The 19,600-nt window shown below is 35.4% G+C and overlaps 1 protein-coding gene across 1 annotated transcript in view; it reads left to right on the forward strand.

Annotated features, from left to right (window-relative positions):
- GPM6A (glycoprotein M6A) overlaps positions 1–19,600 on the forward strand; it is a 135,522-nt gene that overhangs the window by 110,070 nt on the left and 5,852 nt on the right. The window contains exons 4-6 of the mRNA XM_009330692.1: positions 12,793–12,946; positions 15,120–15,196; positions 16,507–16,572. Of these exons, the coding sequence (XP_009328967.1) occupies positions 12,793–12,946; positions 15,120–15,196; positions 16,507–16,572 (297 nt within the window). The remainder of the gene's footprint in view (positions 1–12,792; positions 12,947–15,119; positions 15,197–16,506; positions 16,573–19,600) is intronic.

A 19,600-nucleotide genomic window follows, 5' to 3' on the forward strand; every position in this document is an offset into this window, starting at 1 on the left:
CCCTTTCTTTTCTGTCCTATTAAACTGTCTTTATCTCAACCCATGAATTTTATTTCTTTTTTTCCTGATTCTCTCCCCCATCCCACTCGGAGGGGAGTGAGCAAATGGCTGTGTGGTGTTTAGCTGCCTACCGGGTTAAACCACAACAGTCAATTAAAACTTGATACCCTTTTTAACTAGGTTTATTTTGATTATCTTGTATTTAAAATTCTTAAGGGACAAATAACAGTTTACATTTAAAAAAAAATTTGGAATTAGAAAATAGTTCAGTCCAGCAGTGATATGTTTATAATTTATTTGGTTCCTTAAATCATGAAATGATATGAAGAAGTAAGTTCTAAGAACAACAAAAAGATGGCTGGAGAGGTAAATTGAACCTAATCAGTACCCTTGTGTGTCAAGCCCAGATTGTTCTATTGCTATGCAAATTTGCTGTAATAAATTTTGTTATGTACATTTGCCAAAATGAGACAATGCTATTGAAGAGGATTGGCAGATACTACATGTTGCAAGAAAGCTTCCTTGTATAAAATTTTCAGATAGTAATTTTGTAAATATTAAAATCTAAGCTGTCAAAGACTAAACAGTTGGTTTCTTTTAGCAATACCTTAATACTAACAGAAATGTACACAGAGGATATTTGTTGTTTTGAAGAATTAAAGTGACAAAAATGGTTCCACATCAAAAATACCTTTGTAAAAATCCAATTGTGACTATGATTTCACATCAAATTTGCTAATGTCTTTCTAAATACCATTTTAGCATGTTAAAGTCTGAAAATGAAGTCCTTCTGCTTTACCATTGTCACCAATTACTTCTCATTAATATTTTGCATGAGCATATTTATTACATCTGTGACTAAACCTATTAGGAAAATGGAGGAAAAAAATAAAAAAAAAATTTCAAGGAGGAAAAACTCATTTTAACTTTGTTTGGACAAGCTATAATTCTCACTGGAAATCTGAAAAGTAACATATTTTTCTCTTTCTTATCAAAATATTCTTTGAAAAGCAGACTTTTAAGAATGCCAAAAGCCAACATCTAGAGAAACTTTTCATGTGCCCTTCCTGACCTCCCTCCATCACTGTGACTAGCTCACTCACTAGCTCTACATGGGCAAAAGGAATTTTTTTCGCCCATGTAATGGGAAAAGAAATAGCTCAACCTAACCTTTCCAGTGATTGTATAGTTGATTAATCAGCCTATATGAGCATTCAGATGCTTAGCAACCAAGTCATGCCAGTGCTGCTGTGGAGCATACCCTCTCAGATCTGAGAGAGGGCCTGTGAAAGTGACAGTGAAGAGTCTCATTGGCAGTGTTTTCAGAATTAATTTACTGTGAAAAGTAAAACAAAAGCAGTATAACAATGCCAGTCACAGTCGAGGAGGGATGGCTGTGTTTTTAGTCTTCATTTTTCAGTGCCTGAACATGCTTTTAGAGAATTAAATAAACAGTTATATATAATTGTGCTGCGGCATGATTAGTGAAGAATGGGAGACAGGCCTGAAGCCAACTGTGATGCTGTTTGTATATTTGCCATTTAATACCCTTCCTATTTATATTCAGCTAGCTTGATCATGGAAAGCCTCATTTACACCTTCTTTTAGAATGTCTGCTTACAGACTCAAAAAAAATGAAGAAAGAAACACAAATGAGGCTTTTTTTCCTTGAAAAGTGTTACTCTTATGAAAATTTTATGCTATGAAAAGGGGAAGAAGTTCTTTTCATTTCATCAGAAAACATTGGATAAAGATTTCATCCTGGCAGTTGTATTTCTATTTCTTTGTATCTTACCTTTTAAAAGAAACATGTTAAGGCTCTAGAGAAAGATGTTTTATATTCTAAGTTGCACTGACTAATATATTTTCTCTATCTTTAGTATTGAGGAACCTTTTATTTTAATGAGAGAAAGGGATTTTTCTGCCTTTGAAAATTATTTTGGCTACCTGAATACCTATGTGCTATTTGACCCATGCTTCTTGAGTGCTTAAACTAAAACTTGAACTTTCCAAAGTATTTCCAGATTTTATTTTGCAAGAAGAACCATGGAAGCTTCACAAATGTTTTGAAAAAAACATCTGTAAGGGATGTGAACTTGTTGCTTCATCTTGCCCTTACCAGACCAGTTATTCTAGAGGCAGTGAAACTGCATCATATTGACATTTGATTCTTTGTGTAACAAGAGGAACAGAGTTCAGTGCAGGCTCAGCTGGCTTTCCCACCCAGAACAGATGCATCATTTCTGAATGCTAGAAATGAAGCTCTCATTTCTGAAAATCAGATACCATATCTGGATATTCTGGTGGCAAAATGCTGAGCTGACAGACAGAGAGGCCTTCCTTCTGATTGAATACTGCTGTGTCTGAGAAATGCAGAATGCTTCATACCACTGCTTCTTCATTTATGAGAAGTAAAGACCTTTCTCTCCAAGACAGCATGGAGAGACCCATGTACTTATGGGTCTAGAATCTCTTAATCCAATCTTAAATAAGGAAAGCATCTAACAAAACTCTTGTCCCCATACATGTTAAGTAGCAAATGCCGAAGTAGTTTCAGGCACTGACATGGGAAATGGGGAAGGTGAGATTCATATGGTGGTCTGACCTTTCAGACTGCATAGTTAAAAACCAGAATCACGAATTATTGCCACAAATGACCCAGAAGCTGATGGAGAAATTAATTTCAGAGGGAATATATTGTGACACAGATGTATCCCACCTAACTAGGAATGTTGCTAAGGTTGCCAAGAGAAGGGCTTATGCTCCTTCAGTAGTTAAAGGAGAGAGAGGGTTAGAGAGACTTTCTCAGATGAGCTGAATTTTTCTGCGACTGTCCTATTTTCTGCAAAGAGAATAACCGTCAAGTATTTTAAGTTAGGTCTTTTGTATTAAGCACTTCAGTCAACTATCTAAATTTAGTAGGGTGTATCCTGCTTGGTCCCTTTAATTGGAGTTTAGGTGAATAACATTTGCTATCTAAACACTGCTGGAGTTAGTAAATAAAATAAAGCATATTAACAATTTTATAGGTTTCTGGATACTAGATCAGTGTTGGAATTTTTTTAGAGGACTGGGTTGCTTATAATATTCCGTGCTTGTTCTTGAAATAAGAAGGACAAGCCCTAGCAATACTTCAGAACTCAGCTGAGGGGTTAAGAGAATCTCTTATCGTTATGCCTTTACTCTCCCAACTACATTGTTAATCTACATACAGTTTCTTAAAAAAAAAAATGCAAGTTATTACTTTTTTTTTTCTCTTTGTTATACTTTTAGAAATCTTTTGCAGTGAGCACGGAAATTATTTTAGTATATATTTCTAGATGCTGACTGTACTTTTGGTCCATCTTATTTTTGTAATCTGGCCAGGTTGTTTTGTTTTTCTTTATTTTATACTTCCAGATTTTCTCACTCAAGGTTATCACATTATCAAATCATTCTTTCATCTGATCATTCCTCTTCTCACATAACTTACCATGTGTTTTATACACAGTCCTTTTGTTGACTGCAGTGTTCATTGCTTCCTTTAATAGAGGAGTGTGCCAGACATTGTAATACGCCTTGCCAGCAGCTTCTCAGCTTCCATTGGTCTTGTTGTTCACTGACAAAATTTTTATTGCTGGTGATCAACTGGACAAAATGTTTTTGCTTCAGATTGTGCTCTAAGTGTGTCTTTCACATTGAGGATAGAGTTTTTCCTTGGCACGTAAGCTCAGTCAATAAGTATTTTTTTAAATGAAACTATTTTCTGAAAATGTGCTGTCATACATTTCCAAAGTGTGCTTGACTGTGGGAGCCATTACACTTTCTCCATGGGCTCTACCTTTCTATTCTGAACCATCATAAATTGTTCAGGATGATAGCTTTATTTCCCCCAGGTTCAGATAATCCTTCTCAGTTTTAACTTGAATGCTTCATCGGATAATCACAGTTTTCCCTGAACCTTGTTCTCACCTGGCTGCCTTGTTCTTTTTCACTGCATCTAGACATCTTATTCTTTTTATAGTTATTTAAACCTGTGAATGTCAGTGGCTTTATCATAAATTCACAATTTTATGATCAAAGATGTGTCCTTTATCCACTCCCAATGGTTTCTAGCTGGCTTGTTTGTCAGTTCTCCCATTTAAAGTTGCTATCCCCAAAATCCACAGAAACCATATACAGCTTTTTGTTCTTCGTATCAACTGCATCTTCCTATTGATGTCTTATAAATTCATAGTTACCATTGTAAATGTTTTTTGGTATTGCTTGCCCAGGAAGAAGGAGGGAAAGTTGTAAATTTGTCCTCTCACTGCTTGTATCCTTTTATTCGTGCATGATGATTAGCATTCAAGCTAAACTGGTTAGACTTAGCAAACCAGAGTATTTTTGTCAATACTTCTTTCAGCTGAAGAGCTTTAACATTTAAGGCCACATTTTTAGAATCCCTGGCTGATTAAAAGCCATGTTATTGACTTTCACTGCTTGGCAAGACAGCAAACGAGAAAGGAAGGTCCCTACCCCTTGATTCTCTCATAGGCTTCTTAAGCCCCATTAAGAACAAATCGGGAAAGAACACATGTTCTTATTTTTGACAGCCAAGCATTCGCTTTGAGTGACACATCTGTTTAGAGAAGTTATAAGAGTATTATTTATTTCTGCTTTCTAGTTTAATCTTCACTGTCTTGTTCCCAAGTATAGATCATGCAAACTTCCTGAACAAAAATTGCAGTCTTGGCAATGCAAAAAATGTAAACAATCTGTATAGTGCGGTCTTTTCCCAGCTGGGTGTTATCTTTTTCTGTGTGTTGAAAACGTGTCATCACTGAAAACCATTAGAGTAGAGATTGTGTTTTTTATAAATAGGTTATCAGCAATTTGGAAGCAAAATACCTACAAAATTTACTACTAGGACCTGCCTACATTGGCAGGGAGTGGGTCATGATGGAACTGATTGTTTTTCATATTTTATGTCTTTGAATTGAATAGTTATGTGGCATGGACACAGTCTGAAGAACCCATGAAGCAGCAGTATTTAATGAAGGTACCTACTCCATTTAAAAAAAAAACAACCAGTTTTAAAACCAGATTATTTATCTGTAATCACATTTAAATACAAAACCGATAGCTTAGCAATATTCCCAGAGAGTACATCAAAGTGTTAGAAACACCGCTGAAAAGGAAAACAAAAGGAGTAGGAAAACTTTGAGAATGTGAAAATATAAGCATATACATTTTGAGAAAAAGTAATTCCTATCTGCAAGATTGTAAAATTAAATAAGAAATTCTGCTGCTGTTAAATAGCACGTAAGATCCAATGTTCTCTGTAGAACTTCAGAAGCCTGTTGGAGTACAAAAATGATATTTTTGCCTGGAGGACATATAAAATAACTAATGCTAACAACTTGAAGCAGCACAATGCTACAAAACCATCAACATTCTAAAGAAGATTCAGAAATTAAAAAATCAGTATAATTAGTTTATAAGGAAGTACTGAAAAGATAAATTATAAAATCTTCGGGGAAAACCCAGTCTTCCATCAATGCAAAGCCATCTTCTTCGAACTGAGTATGTTCTGATAGTTAGTGGATTTGTTTACAAAGCAGTTTCAAAAAATTAATCAATTTGTTAGAGAATCTTGGTTTTGTATTTCTGATGCAGCTGTGGAAATCTCCTCCCCCACTGCTACCAGTAAATCAATTCAGAGTAAATCAGAAAGTAAACCAGCTTTTTACAGGCATCTAAATAGTTACAAAGCAATAGACATCATGTGTAGAATATGTCAACCTTGAAATACACATTTAAAGGAAATTTTAGAAAAATGTATGTGCAGATAAAAAGCAGAAAGTAACAGTGAGAATTGCTTTAATTTTGTCAAAATCATTTTCATCCATCTAAAACTGTAGAAGGAGAATGTTTTAAAAAACCCAAACAAAACAGTTCCATAAAATGGATGCTTCAAAATCTAAAATTTCAGGGATTTAATAATTTTCTGGTAATAGATTTTAACAATCTAAGGAATGTCACATTCAAGTTAGTATTTAACTAGTATTTAATATATGGATGAATTGCAATTAAGCAAACCTGAGAAGTCTGTCCTGCTATGAAGAGAAATTTGGACCATAATTGGCTTTTTTTTTTTCCTCTTGAGGCAGTTGATTTGAATGCAAGCCAAGAAGGATCAACCACATGACAGCAATAGCATAGCATGAAATGTATCCATGTTTCAGCAAGGCTCTTGGAGTTGTGCCTAGGAATATAATATGTCAGAGAGGGAGATAGGATGAATGTGTTTTGTAGAGGCAATAATAAATGTCCAACAAGTGATTGTTAGCAACGAGAGTGATATTTTAGACCAAACAGAAAAGACTTTGTAAGTGTGTATTTTCTGTGATTTATAGTGCATTTAGTGGTAATATCAGAACATCAGTCTCTTTCTTCCAGCAGCATTATATGTAAAACGAGATAGTTTGAAATACTTTTGCTTCATCTTTTACTTCTGTTCAGGGATGAGGCATCAGTGTAGGAGATGCTAGTTAGCACAGAAACGGGAATGTTAGAGGAGGCCATTTGTTTGCAAACTACTTAACAGTCCTTCTTAAACATATTTAGATTTCATGCTGTGTGTAAGAAGAGGGTGTATGAATACCAAGAGAGGTTGGCTAGGGTGGCAAAGAATGATCTGTAACATATTAACCATTGATATGTCAATGAGTTTAAAGATATCTGTATAATTTTTTCAATTCTCGTTTGACCACTTAAGAAAACATTATGATTTATTTAGATTTAAATAAATAAGAATAGTATTGCTGGTTCTAGACAGCCCAACATTTTTAATTAAGCAGCAAAGGCTGTTTTAGCTTCTGCAATGTTAAAATCCTTTCCAGAGGAACTCAATGAGTTTTCCACTTGCTCTCTCTAGTATTTGCATAAGGGGAACTATACATTTAAGATGCTGTTGCAAAAAACGTTGGGAAGAGGTTGAAGTATTTATGTAGAGATTCTTCTTTAAACGTACAAAAATTGCAAAATTCTGTCGGATGAATTCTGAACCTCCCAAAAGTAAAAAGACCTAAACACCTGTAGTGTAAGAATACCGACTGTGAAGAGGAACAAAATACCTAATATTTACACTAATCTATGATAAAAGTTTATTGATCAAAGGAGGTTACTGAGTCTGGACTGTAGATGTAAGGTGGTAGGCAGAACCCTGCATTATAGAAAACTGAATGCAAATAAACAATAGGTCTGCGGTAGGAACACATGTAGTACTTTTATGTCTGACTTCTTGTAAACTGCAGAAAGAACTATGCACTCTATCAGTACAACTTCCTCAAGACAAAGTTCAGCATTTGAGAAAATATGATGCGGCTGCAATGAATAATTTAAAAAGAGTATGTAAATGTGTTTATGCGGAATGTACACAGGGTAAGGAGAGAGTAGCATTAATTCAGAAGAATTTCTCCTAGGAGAAATGGACAAGACTGAGGCAGAAGTCCTGAAAGCCAAAGGTCATTTATGAATTTAAAGCTGGGCAAAGTGCTAAAGCTAAATAAGTTTTTATTAGTATTGAAATCAAATCTATAGACTATTGAATGTGAACGTGACATTAGAGAGACAGGGCAATTCAGGAAGAAATTGAAAAGATCTTCCTGTTCATGCTTTTGAGTTGCCGTCAAATGACACGCAGGGTCTTGTTCTGACATGCAGTTGGGAAACTGCGCCCAGAACCAGGACTACCCAATGCACTGCGGAGGTCAGGTGCCTCCCAGTATTCCAGTTAGAGACAGCCAGGCTAACCCTGGGCTCATCTTTGGGTGATGTTCTGCACTGGCAGGGTTTCATAGTGAAACATAATAGGCTTTTGGCAGGATGGAGGTACGTGATCTCTGCAGTTTTGATCTCTGGCAAAAACTGTCAAAGAGAATTTCTGAGCCTGTGAAGAGGTTTGGAAGGAACCTCTTACATCGTCAAGCTGAAGGTAAACAATGAAGTTGTGTGTGTGTGTCATAGGATAATAAATCTAAATGAGATATAAACACAGCAAGGTGTACGTCTTCTTACAACTCTCTGGGTTGAGAGCTCAAGTCAGGGAGTTCATATAAAATAAGCACATGACTAAATTGAGAGGAAGTGTAAATGTAAGTGCTGAGTGGTTTGGAACAAAGATAAAATTACATGGCAACACGAGGTTTCAGGAGTTAAGTTTTATTCAGGCACTTCTGAATTTGTTGCTATGTTTCTCTATAATTTTTTTGTAGTAAGCAAGCAGTGTCCTCATACAATAAAATGACTGGAGTTTACTTTGTTTCCATTTCAGTCCATCTCTCTGTAGTAACAGTACCTTTTAGATATGATTTCACTGTCTCTGTCCCTAGGGTCACTGAAGCAATCATACAATGTTTCTTCAGGGGTATTAAAATATTTATAACAAAACTAGAACAAGAATAGTGTTTGAAATTCAATGAATGTGCTTTTCATGGGACCGGTACCCATAAATTCTAAAAAGAAAGCAGTAACTGAAATCTTGATCTTATCAAAATAGCTAGGATTTGGGTAATATTTTAAGTGGAAACAGGATTTTAACTGGCTATGACCACCATGAAAGCTGTTGTGCTGTATACATACCATTTCAGAACATGCTCTGAAATCTGCTTCCTGACATTGAGCTATGCAACAGATTTTATGAAAAAATCTTTCCAGAAGGGTTGATGATTTGCTTACTTTGATAATTTATAATTCAGGAGAGCCATTACTGGCATTGAAAAGCTTATAAAATCTGGCAAGAGGGTTTTACCAGCCATTGTGTTGGTACAAGAAATTAACCGCTACAAAGGTTAAAGATTTGTTTTGTTCAAATAAATATCTACTTCAGCTATTCTTTCCCAGTGTGAACTGAGAATTGATTAGTGAACTTTTATCTTCATGATCTGTTAGATAGAGGAATTTCACTATCACTTCCAGTTTGTTTTGGGTTTATGTGTTTGGCTTCTTACAGTGAAAATTGAACTGACCAGAGAAAGTAATTTTCACTACCAATGCAATACATAGCATACTAAAGAACAAACTGTGATACCTCTTTAAGATGCTGTACTGCTATTTCATAACGCTTTGGCTTGTCACGTAGCAGAATGCTACTTCAAAGGAGAAAGATTCCTTTGAATCTCAGGAGACTGAGTTCTGAATTTAATTCCTGGAGTGAACAGGCTCCTTAAGCATTTCTTGTAAGGTCTCTAGAGCAAAGAGGGAAGATTGTAATAGCAGAGAGAAAATTATCTAAAAAAATACTTTAGTCCTTCACCTGTGGTTTACAAAAAAAAAAAAAATTTCACAATTTAATTCCTTTATAACAAGAATTCATAAGCTAACACCTCCTATTGCTAGAAACGAATAACATGTGCAAGGTTAACTTTTACTTTTTACTGCCCCTACAGCAGAAAGTGTATTATTGCCCAGATGACATTTTTGTGGTTTGTTTCACTGATATCAGTGATAGCAGCTTCCAGGGATAACTCATAGCTACCAAGTGATTTAACATGAAATTTTGCATTTTAGCTATTCTTACATGAAACAAAGGAAATTTCTCTGTTTTCCCCCCCCTGTCTTCTTGGTGTTATGACATGCATTTGGGCGTATCATCGGCCACTGGGTCTTCAGTCAAAAGTGACTGAAAGAGGAAAAATAAAGTTCTTCCTTTTCTAAAATATGTTTTTAAAATGAAATCAGTCTTTGATTCACTTTTTCTGAGATACTCAACCAAACAGATTCATGTTTTTAAAAGAGTATCCCTTCCATAAACAAGCAGGCAATTCTCTCTAAGAAGGCAGCTCTTGTGACTCCCAGCAGCCATCATCTGACAGATTTCTCCTGCTCTTAATCTATGCCCAAGGCAGATTTTTTTAGAGGCTAATAAGCTCTGTTTTTTTCCCTCTTTGCTATACCAATGCTTTGTATAATCTCAGTACAGATTTTTAAGCAAGCTTCTTAAGCAAGCAAGGCTACAGCGAGTTTCATCCCTACTACAGATCAGAAAATAAAAAGATATTAAATAGGAATTGTAATGCTCATAGTAGGGCTGATCTTATTCCTCCATTTGGTGGTAATCACAGAATAGGAAGATTCCTGAATCTGTGTGGAGCCCAGTCTTAAAAACAGTTACTAGAGTTCAGTAATATAACTAATATAAAATATTTAATTCTCCATTAAATTACTATGCATGTACTGCACTGAGACATGTACTAAATTTATTAAGTATTATTTAGTTCAGAAATTCCAGAAGAAGGCTTAAAAATAAGGCCTCAGACTTACCTGGTTGTGGCAAACTCATAGAATATAAGCTGGGAGGCTGGTTTTACCTTTAGAATACTTTTAGAATATAGTAAACTGAGAATTTAAAGGCTGTTCTGAGAACACACAGAGAGCCTTCTTTCTTATTTCTTGCTCCTGCTTTAGAAAAATTGAGTACAACTCTTTAGCTTGATAATAAATTAAGATCAGACACAGCATTTTAGTTGGGAATTCATAGCCCTGAAGTGAATCTACATTTCCAAGTAATTTTCCAAGTAATTATTTGTAAATGAGTGCCTGGGGTTGAACCAGATGTTGTCTCATTAGCTTTAACACTGTTATATGGAGAGGAAAAAAAAAGAAAACAATAAAGGAGCAATAATGAAAAATAAATAGGAGTGTGTACAGAACAGTACTTACTTGTATCGATTGTTTTCTCTGCAATAGTTGGAGTAGAATTTCCGATATATAAAGCAACTGACACACAGAAAAGTCTACTGTAACATTTAAGGGTGTATATTTATTGTAGACTTTGCTATCACTTTCTCTATTTTATCAGTTGGTTTTCTAGTAAGTGTGGTTTTGGGAAAAGTTGGAAAGGAAGACAGCCATTACCTGCATGAATGCATTTTCAAAAATCTTTAAACATAAATTAGACACATCAGTTTCCCTTTTAAACTAGTTTGATGTTAAGGGAGAAGTTAAAATGGTTCATAACTTACCAACTGGCAGGTAAAGCTGAAGTGTTGAGTACTAAATAAAGAAAATGATAGAAAGCAGAACCCAAAGTATTAAACAGAATACTTCTGTTCTTTGTTCAACTTTATCTTTTACTTTCCTGCATCCTTCTGATAATTATTTTTAGTGCTATAAATTCTCCAGCTTTTCAAACTACTGCTGAAAGACTCATCTACCTAGGGACAATCAGGAAAATTAATCTGAATTGAATTTTAAACTGGATTAATTAAACTACATTAAATCCCTATGTAAATATACTTCCTCAGAATTTAAATGGCTTTTATTTAATATTCTTTGGAAGTGAGTTAAAGTAAATCAAATTAAGGTCTGTCTAATATTGCTTGAGAATGCCCATCCCATACCTCCCAAGTAATAAAACCACCTCACCTAAAATTCAAACCTTTTATTTTTTTTGATTGCTTTTCCTGATCAGGTCCACATGGACAAGCCACCCCTCTAACAATTTTTACTACCATTTACAACCCTTTTGAATCTGACCTTATTTGATTTCCATAAATAAAATCTGTATTTACATTAGGCTTTTTCCTTTATCACTTGATATGAGAGCTCTTACATTAAAAAAGAACTGGAAAATGTCTTCTATTTTCCCCTTATTTACTCTTTAAGGTTTAATTTTAAGCAGATTGTGGACCAGCTTATTCAGCTTTCAAAAATAGCTCTGATTTCTTAGTCTCAGAGTCAATGTTTTTCTGTGGTAAGCAGCTACAAAAATGTTAGTGTGCTGAAATTTTTTTGTTTCAGTAATGTGATTAGATTCATCAGCATTTCTGAAGCCATCAAATCTTGGGGCTATATGGATTCAACATTTAGAGGCTGACTTATCTTCCACATTTAACCATGTAGCATCTTCATATCCTTTCCACAGCATAAAATGAAAAGGTAATTTTTTATCGATGAATGTGTCTGCTAGTCGTCTTAGGTTAGCAGCGGAGTAGTAATGTAGCACGCGTACATATTTACGGAAGCAGGGTGTGCCAGCATAACTACTGGCCCTGAAGGCAAGTAGAGTTCAATGCCTCCTGCTAGCAGGCTGCTATACTCTTGAGGCCCATGGCTAAAGAAAGAAAATGTGTAGCCTTTGGAGAACACACGTTGCAAAGCATGTAATTTAATGTGTTTCTTATTAACAGAGGTAAGCACCCTAGTTTGTTCTGAATGATGAATTCCCTTGTACGTAGACCCCAAATTTGTCTAAATACAGTAGCAAAATGACAAATAGATTGTCTCATTGGTTCAATGCAAAATGGATTTGCCAGTAAGATTCTGTGGCAGCCATGGAAAATGACTCGTTTTTATTAAGACCCAGGTTTTAAAAGCAAAAGCAAGCAAAGCCTATAGTATTTCATTCTAATTTTTTTGCATCATGATTGATAGTGGAAAAAACAACCATGTGGCCTCTTGTCTTAACTATGGAATAGTGGCGATGGGAGAGAAGGAGAGACATGCTTCACAAAACATGCAGCTGTCTGTACTTCAGATGTGGTGCTTTGCATCAATCATAGGCCCAAGAGTGACAGGAATGTGGAGTAAGCTTGCACTTCTGGAAGCATAGCTGCTTGTCCTTCAGAAACGTCATGTTAGTGCTCCATCACTCACTTTGACCAGATCATGAATTGATTATCAGACCAAAATTGTGATTTAAATAAGGACAGAAACAGACAAAACCAGTCAGAAATGCGTTTGTTACTTCTCTGTGGTTCCTTTTTTGCAACGGAGTATCAGTTAAGTTCTGACTTACCACTGGTTTTGTTTTTCCCTCTTTTACTGCAGTTTATTATGCTGACATACATCTTTATGTTGGCCTGGCTTGGGGTTACAGCTTTCACTTCTCTGCCTGTTTACATGTACTTCAATCTGTGGACCATTTGCCGAAATGCCACCATAGTGGATGGAGCTAATCTCTGCTTGGATCTTCGCCAGTATGGTATGTGAATGAAGAGCACTAAATATAAAGCAAGATTTCACAAAAGAAAGCATCACATTGCTTTTCTTTCATGTATCTGAAATGAACTGTTTCAGTATTTCTGAAACAACTGTTAAGCATCTCTTTCTATCCTTTTACGCACTGGTCAAGGCAGTATGTTAGAGATGCACTGCATTTCCAGGCCTGACGAAATTGAACCAACATTGTCCATCTTCCCAGAGTACTGAAAATTTGGCTTGGGGCTTCTGTTTAGTCTCTTCTTTTGGAATTGCTGGAACTTGTCTAAAATGCTTAATTAGTAATTTATCTGAGAATGACTCGTTAATCTTGTGGTAGGACACTGATTTGGAGATGGGAGATCCTAGGTTATCATCTGTCTCTGCAGAGCCTAGAGGCGAATCGGGACAGGACAAGATTCACTGCTTGCAAAAATTTTGATGAAGAGCGACAATACAAATAGTAACACTCTTAAGAGGCTGGTGGAGAGAGAGAGCGGGGCTAAAGCCTGAACTGTGGAGGTTAGAATAAAGTAGGGATATACACATATGTGTGTTTTGGGGGGATGGGAAATTTGGACAAAAGGGGTTTGGAATCTTAAAAAGTCTGAGAATTCTTGTGTTGGTGATGATAATTCAATTCCTTTCTGCCACAAGACTGATCTGAACGTAGATGTTCTGGCTTCGATGGTTTCTCAACCCACAGAGCTTTGGGCAATCATACTCTCCTCAGGCGGTTCCCTGAGTCTTTCTTTTGTTGCCTTGGCCTAATATAAAATCACAGTATATTTTTAATTGCTATTTTGAGATATAAAAAATGCTGTATTGCTTGGGAATGAAACAGTTTGGTTCATAGTAAACATTTCACTGAACCTGAAACAAAATATTTCACATTATTGTTTTCACAAGGGGCAGAAAAAAATCTTTTTTAGTTTATTGATTTCCCCCCCCCCCCAGCATGACAGGTGAGTTGAAAAAGCAATTATCTGTACAGATCTCATCAGGAGTATTCATTCTTCTTTCTATGACCTATTATTTTGCTAATATTAATGCCTATTTTTTATTATTAATTCTATTTAAAATGTGCATAGAACACTAACATATAAAGTGTGTATTCTGTGAACGTACCTGTTTCCTGTAAATTCAGTGTAAAAACTGCTGATTACTAATAGGCAAGAACAGTACCATTTTTCTTGATAACCGAGTTACAGCAGTTTTCTGCAAGCTAGTCTTTGATTTATTATCTGGACATTAGCTAAAGGAAACAATATAGCAGATTCTAGTTATTCTTGCTGATAGAGAAACTATTATTACAATAAAGTATACATTTGGGTAATGCTTTTTTATGACTTGCGAAAGAAGCTTTGTACCAGATCAACATGTCTGAAAACACTACATAGAGCATTTCTCCACATGAGGGTGGACAATGTTTGTGAATAACATGGTAAGTGTATATACTGGTCACAAATAATTTTCTGGTGTTTTGATTATTGTGCTGATCAAAATTTGGAATGAAGGTATTTTCAAAAATGGCTGAAAAACTATTACCTACATGTTTCCTACTAGGGCTTTTACTAAATAGATGATGTGTTAGTTTTGTGATGGCTGAAATTATCATAGAATGGTTTGGATTGGAAGGGACCTTAGAGATCACCTAGTTCCAACCCCCCCGCCGTGGGACACCTTCCACTAGACCAGGTTGCTCAAAGCCCCATCCAACCTGGTGTTGAACACTTCCAGGGATGGGGCATCCACAGCTTCTCTGGGCAACCTGTTCCAGTGCCTCACCACCCTCACAGTGAAGATATTCTTCCTTATATCTAATCTAAATCTACCCTCTTTCAGTTTAAAACCGTTAACCCTTGTTCTGTCACTACACTCCCTGATAAAGAGTCCCTCCCCATCTTTCCTGTAGGCCCCCTTTAAGTACTGGAAGGCTGCTATAAGGTCTCCCCGGAGCCTTCTCTTCTCTAGGCTAAACAACCCCAACTCTCTCAGCCTGCCCTCATATGGGAGGTGCTCCAGCCCCCTGTTCATCGACAAAAAACTGATTTTGTTGTTAAAAAACATTCTGTGAAGCAGCCAAGAATTTGTTTTTCTTAGCTTTTCTGGCTCACATGAAGTAAGCTGCTATGTACTAGGAGTACTAAATACTGTGAATATTTATTCTGCTCCAGGTATTGTAACTATTGGAGAGGAAAAGAAGGTTTGCACCACATCAGAAAGTTTCATCAAGATGTGTGACTCTAATGAGGTGAATAAATGTGATAATATTTTTGGGAAATCCATAATATATGTTATAGTAGGAAGTAACTGATGCGTGTTTTCTTCTTACTCTTAATGTTCTAATTCTAGTTATGGTGGTGAAATAAAATCCCAGTGGAAAATACAGTCAGCAAGTACTTTTCCTAGTCTTTTACCATGTACCAAGTTTAGTCAGTGCAATTTCTCCAGCCATTTGTTTTGTAAATACACTTGTATTTTTTTTTTTAAGAATTCCATTTTCATGTATATTTTTACTGAGATGTTTTTGAAAGCTAATGCACCTGCTGCACAATGAATAGGTCTATATAATGAATCACTGTTTGAAGATCTTATGATTACTGTTGTGACAGGAAAGTAAAGATTTCAAATGGATTTGACCAAATCTTGCATTGTGTTAGGATAATAACTCCTAGTACATTTTTCTTTGTAGTTTTTCCCTTAGGCAAAGGCCACCTATTTCAGTGCAGATGAGGTTTTCGGTTTTGTTTTTAAATGATCAGGGATGGAGACAGGACAAACAAAATTACATCTATCTAAAACAAAAAGAGAGGCTAAAATCTTGATCTCACTGAAGTCAGAGGGTGCTTTGCTAAATGTTTCACTGGGTCTTACTATGTTTGAATAAATCTTCTTAGATTGAAGGTACACAATCTGCCAAAACCATCTAAGAAAATGCAACCCTTGCTGTGCAGTCAACACTCAGTGGCTGCTGGGTAAACCAGATCACTGAAATTAAAAACAAATGTAAACATTTGGTTTGGGGTGGGGTGAGGAAGGTGGTTAACTTGGATTATTTAAGTAACCTGGTTTATATTATATCACTATGAACAAACTTTATTGGCAAATTTGGGAGGGAAATAAATCAATATATGAAGATGGAAAGCTACAGCTAATGAAGGGGAATGGGGTTTTCTTAGGCTGTCTGTGCTACTAGAGAAACCACTACAAACATTTGTAGATCTGATAAGGTAGTATTGTAACTGTAAAAAAAAAAAAAGAAAAAAGTGCTGGACTGTTTATTTTTAAATAATTGGGTTTTTTTTTAATATTTTATAATTTAAATACAATATTTTAAAATAGAATTATGCTTTATCCCTGATATGAGTCTTGCAACAAAACAGGCACAAGCACAACGTCATGTAGTGATGTCAATCTTTTGGAAGAAGTATTAGTATTCATTACTTTTGTAGAAGGGTGGCAGCAGGAAGGTAGTTATTTGCTCTACATAATTCAGACTTTTTGTTCAGTTTCTGTTTAGTGTACCACCATGAAAGTCCCTTTCTTTGTCCCCCTTTGCAGCTAAACATGACATTCCACTTGTTCATTGTGGCACTTGCTGGGGCTGGAGCAGCGGTCATTGCTATGGTAAGCTAACCAACACTCTGTACTTCCTTCGTCATGTCAATTGCTAATACATTCTGGTTGTTACTTAGTATCAGTTATTCAATTTCCATACTATCACTCAGTGCAATTACTAAAATATAATTCTGTAATTCAATACTCTCTCATCTTTTTTTAAAATATATTGATGGATTCCCTTTGAAGTAGAATATCATGATTACTTTTTTGGATAAGAACCCACCTTTGTGTACATGCTAAGAATTTTTACTATTCTCTTACTGTGTTCAGACAAGTGTCTGAACTCACGTGTCTGTCTCATGACCATAGTAATATCCTTTTATGGTGTATGCCTTTCTAGGTATTCACAGGCTTGCCATGCTGCTATTTTAGGAGCAGACTTTTGTTGTCAGTTCTGTGCATATATGTGAATGCGTCTGTTTTTCTGTCAGGACTACTTTTTGCTTTTTTTATAATAAAGATTATTTTGAATTTGATGACGTTTTGCCAGTGGGAATGTTCCACTGAGAAAAAAGTGTATGAGCTAGTGCCCTGCTCTTCTGCCTTTTGTCTGCTGTGTCTGCTTAAACATAAAGATATTTTTAGAATGGGGATTCTGTACCAGTGTAGGTTTGTACGATACACACTGGAATGGGAAATGAAAAATAACTGTTACTTGGTACTGATGCATTCCATAAGAAAAGTGTTAGTGATGGTGATTACTCCTAATGCTGCTACTAGTAATTTTTCATTGAATCCTAGGGCCATAAATTTTTCGTTCTCCTTAGAATTACATTTATGAAAAAGGACAATCAGAGAATATTCAATGAAGCTAGTATTCCTGTTGCTATAGTGATTTTTTTGTTGTTCTCTGCCATTTTTTCAGTATTACATGACACTCTGCCAACACAGCAGAGAGAGCTAAATGAAAAATATATCTTTTCAATGGAATTTTTGTTTCAAGACCACAAATAATAAGTATAATAGTAGAATATAATTTATATTAGTAATTTAATTGTTTTTCCAAACTGAGACTTTTCTGCTTCCGGCTGAAAAAATGGTGACCAAACAGTAATTATTACAATATGTATATTAGTGTTAGGAAAGTATATCCAAGAGACTATTAGTTCTCCAGTGCATTATTGTTTTGAAATGTATTTGGTAGTAGTTATCAAATGCTAATTTGTTCAGATAACAATTCTGCATTTCAAAGAAGAGTTTTGAATCAGAATACGCACCAAAAGATTTTCAGTGAAAATAAACACATCTTCAGGGGAAGCAAATTAAGTAGGTACATTGAGCCACGTAGTTTAAATACATGATACTTTCAATGAAGTTTAAAAAAAAAAACCTTCAAAGCTCACAGTACCATACCAACGATTCCATAGATGTGTTACGCCAAGCACTAATCCACTAGGAATTCACTTTGATGGCTTACATTTATTCACATATTTTTGAAGGGTTAGCCATACCCAAGTATGCTTTTTATTGGATTCTGTGACTGCACAGAGCAGGCATGATAACACTCTGACTGTTTTAATAGAAATGTAAGTTAAGGATCTAAGTGCTAGTAAATTGTGTAGTGTCCAAATGCTGGCAAATGTATGCTTTATGAAATGTTTGCAACTGTGTTGTCTATATTTCAATTTTGTAATTAAATATTTGTTTTTAACCTACCACTTGTGATGTTAGGTTCCTGGTGAAGACTAGCACATTCCACGCTTCGGTGGTGGTAATTTTTAAAACCGGCATACCAGAGCCCATTTATAGGTTAAGCAATGTGCTTCACAGTTCACACAGTAGCCCAAAGACTGGGGACAGGACATGAGGGAAAGTTCAGAATTCTGTGGTTGGAGAAGCAGATATTAACAGGTTCTCTTTCTTTAAGGGAAGTTTGCTTTCCCAAGGAAGAAGTAATTTAGGGGAGGGAAAATGAATTTTGGGTCTTAAACGTGTCATACAGAAAGAAGAAAGTATCTTTTTTCCCCAGATCCTACGCTCAAATTAGCAGAAGGTGGTAAGGTGTCAGCAATGGGCTAGGGTGAGGAAGAATGTGTGCAGAAGCCATTTAAGTCAGTGGAGAACCAATGCCCTTCCCTATATATGCTGTTGCAAGAATAATCACAAACAGGATTTAATGCAGCTAGTCTTTGTATATATCCACAGCAGTAGGAAATCTCCATATTTGTGAAATTTAACAAGACTTCTTAACAGAAAAATGAGATGAAAATACCAGTCCTTTACAAAAGAGAAAGCTTATGAATTTATTGCACTTTTAAAACATTTCTTGTAAATAGATACTTTAAACTAGAATAGTCTATCTGACTAAAGTAGTAAGTATTTTGTATTTATTACCAGCCAGTAATAGCAATGAATCATCAATGAGACTGCTGAATAACTGAATTGGTAAAATCTGCTCTTTTAAATGAGATTATTTAATATGTACTGATTTCTTTAACTCTTTAAATGTCAATATTTGTCATGAAATTCACTGAAGAAATCAGCTTATTCATAAATATTAAGACCATCTGTCACCAGGATACTTTTCATTAATCTGTATTTTAAAAATATTTTTTGGAAAAATGTAGTCATTTATTGCAAAAACCACAAAAAAATTGTTAATACTTGCAAACCCATTTGGTCACAAGTCATAATTTTCCTGTATCTACTGCTTTAATCTCTCTCTTGTATATGAATGTTAGAATTTTTTCACAATTCACTAGCTGCCTCTTCAGTGTCCAAAGGAGAATGTTGTTTTGGGGTTCAAAAGGAGAATTGACCTACAAGTTAGGATTGATGTATAGAAAAACTCATGTATTTTTTACAGTGTATGTCAGGGAAAACTTTATTTTGCAGAGAAGGAAAATATCAAATAGTTTGTTTTGAAAATTTATCATACTTAGACTTCAGCCCAAGATGAAAAAAGCCTGATAGAATTATTTATGTGGTCGATGCTCTTTGTGAGTCTTGAGCACAGAAAAAATAGCCAGGATTTTGAGTAATAATTTGGACTATGTATGATTCTGAACATTAGTGTTCTTTCTGAAAACAAAAC

Source organism: Pygoscelis adeliae, unplaced genomic scaffold (genome assembly GCF_000699105.1).
Source record: "Pygoscelis adeliae isolate BGI_AS28 unplaced genomic scaffold, ASM69910v1 Scaffold167, whole genome shotgun sequence".
NCBI lineage: Eukaryota > Metazoa > Chordata > Aves > Sphenisciformes > Spheniscidae > Pygoscelis > Pygoscelis adeliae.